Here is a 1,476-nt window from a genome sequence, read left to right on the forward strand (position 1 = left end):
CTTTCGGCTTCAACTTGGTTGGAACTGTTGAGCGGGCGACGCAACGTTAGGGCCTCTCCCTATATAGTTACTCCAAGGTTGAACCTGTTCTAATGGCCACCTGACAAGACCAATCACCTGTACAAGCAGTCGCTTCCCACTTCCTCCCTTGCCTTTTATAAATATATCGTGATCCTGTGCAAGACATCCACCTGTCTAAAAGAACCACTTTTCTCTTCGATAGTGAATGTCCGTCTGAAAATTTCAAGAGTAGTTATGTGATTGCTGTTGTTATTATTGTTACATGTGCAAGTGCAGTAAGTTAAACCATTGTGTGTCCCTTGATTTGCTATTGTTGTTGTTGTTTTTATTACTTGTCCAAGATGCAGTCAGTAACAACACTGTGTGTCCCAAGTTTTGTTGTCGTTGTTGTTGCAGTTATTAATGTTATCATTATTATTATTCACTTTTCAAAGAAGCAGTAGTAAGTAATAACATTGTACGTCTTTTTCCCCCTCCTCCAGCCTGCTGGAAGACGGCAACAAGAGCCTGCTGGCAGACAGGAAGGAGCTGGAGAATCAGCTACAGGAGATGAAGGAGTCGCAGGAGGCTGAGCACATCGAGGTCAAAAGGCTCAAGACTCTGTTGGAGAATGAGAAGAGCAAGGTAAGGGAGGGGCGAGAGAGAGAGAGAGAGAAGGGGATAGAGGAAGGGAGAGAAAGAGATGCATCGAGGTAGACAGATTTGAGACCTGGCTGGAGAATGAGAAATGCAAGTTGAGATAGAGGGTGGGGTTTGTGATGTAGCGGTTAGGTTATTCGCTGTTCCATTGAGTATTTTGGTCTTTTTCTGCTGGGATTTTTTCCAGAAGCCTGCCTCCTAAATGATCTACATTGTGTTGATGGGAGTGTAAAAGCACATTATTACATTTTAAAAAAAAAATTTTGTTACCCCTGTCAGGTGTGTGAGTTGGAGACAGCTCGCCAGGCACAGGACAAGACAGACGTGGAAGCTCTGCTGGACTGCGCCAGGCAGGACAAGGCTCGGCTGGAGCAACGAGTGGCCGACCTGACAGAGTCCCTGGCCCTCAGCCAATGTGAGGTCACTCGCCTCAAGGACTGTCTGGCAACCAAGGAGCAAGATCTGATAGGTATTTAGCTGAACTGATTTACTTATTCACCACAGTGAATTGACCAGTTGACCCAGCACTTCTCTTGCCATTAAGATAAGTCGTATCATTGGCTCGATTGTTTGCTTCTATACACACTCAACTATTCCAGTCCAAGCTTTCGGAAATAGTATCCATGTTTTGATCAAACTATTCAACCTTTTTTGGTTCAAATTCCTGTTTTAATTTCTTTTTTTTTAAAATGTATAAAATGTTGTACTTTGCCTGCAAAACCAAAAAGTAAAGCTGTAGGCTGAACTTATGGACTATGAATTTCTACTGTGTCGACAACTTTCTTTGTACTTAATAATGGAAATGAAAGAAAGAAG

At 43.0% G+C, this 1,476-nt stretch overlaps 1 protein-coding gene across 1 annotated transcript in view; it reads left to right on the forward strand.

Annotated features, from left to right (window-relative positions):
- The window catches only part of LOC101850598 (cytospin-A), a gene marked incomplete at its 5' end in the record, with an annotated part of 15,410 nt that overhangs the window by 4,285 nt on the left and 9,649 nt on the right, over positions 1-1,476 (forward strand). Inside the window, 2 exon segments of the mRNA XM_035972323.1 lie at positions 504-645; positions 940-1,129. Of these exon segments, the coding sequence (XP_035828216.1) occupies positions 504-645; positions 940-1,129 (332 nt within the window).

Source organism: Aplysia californica, unplaced genomic scaffold (assembly GCF_000002075.1).
Source record: "Aplysia californica isolate F4 #8 unplaced genomic scaffold, AplCal3.0 scaffold00647, whole genome shotgun sequence".
Classification (NCBI taxonomy): Eukaryota; Metazoa; Mollusca; class Gastropoda; order Aplysiida; family Aplysiidae; genus Aplysia; species Aplysia californica.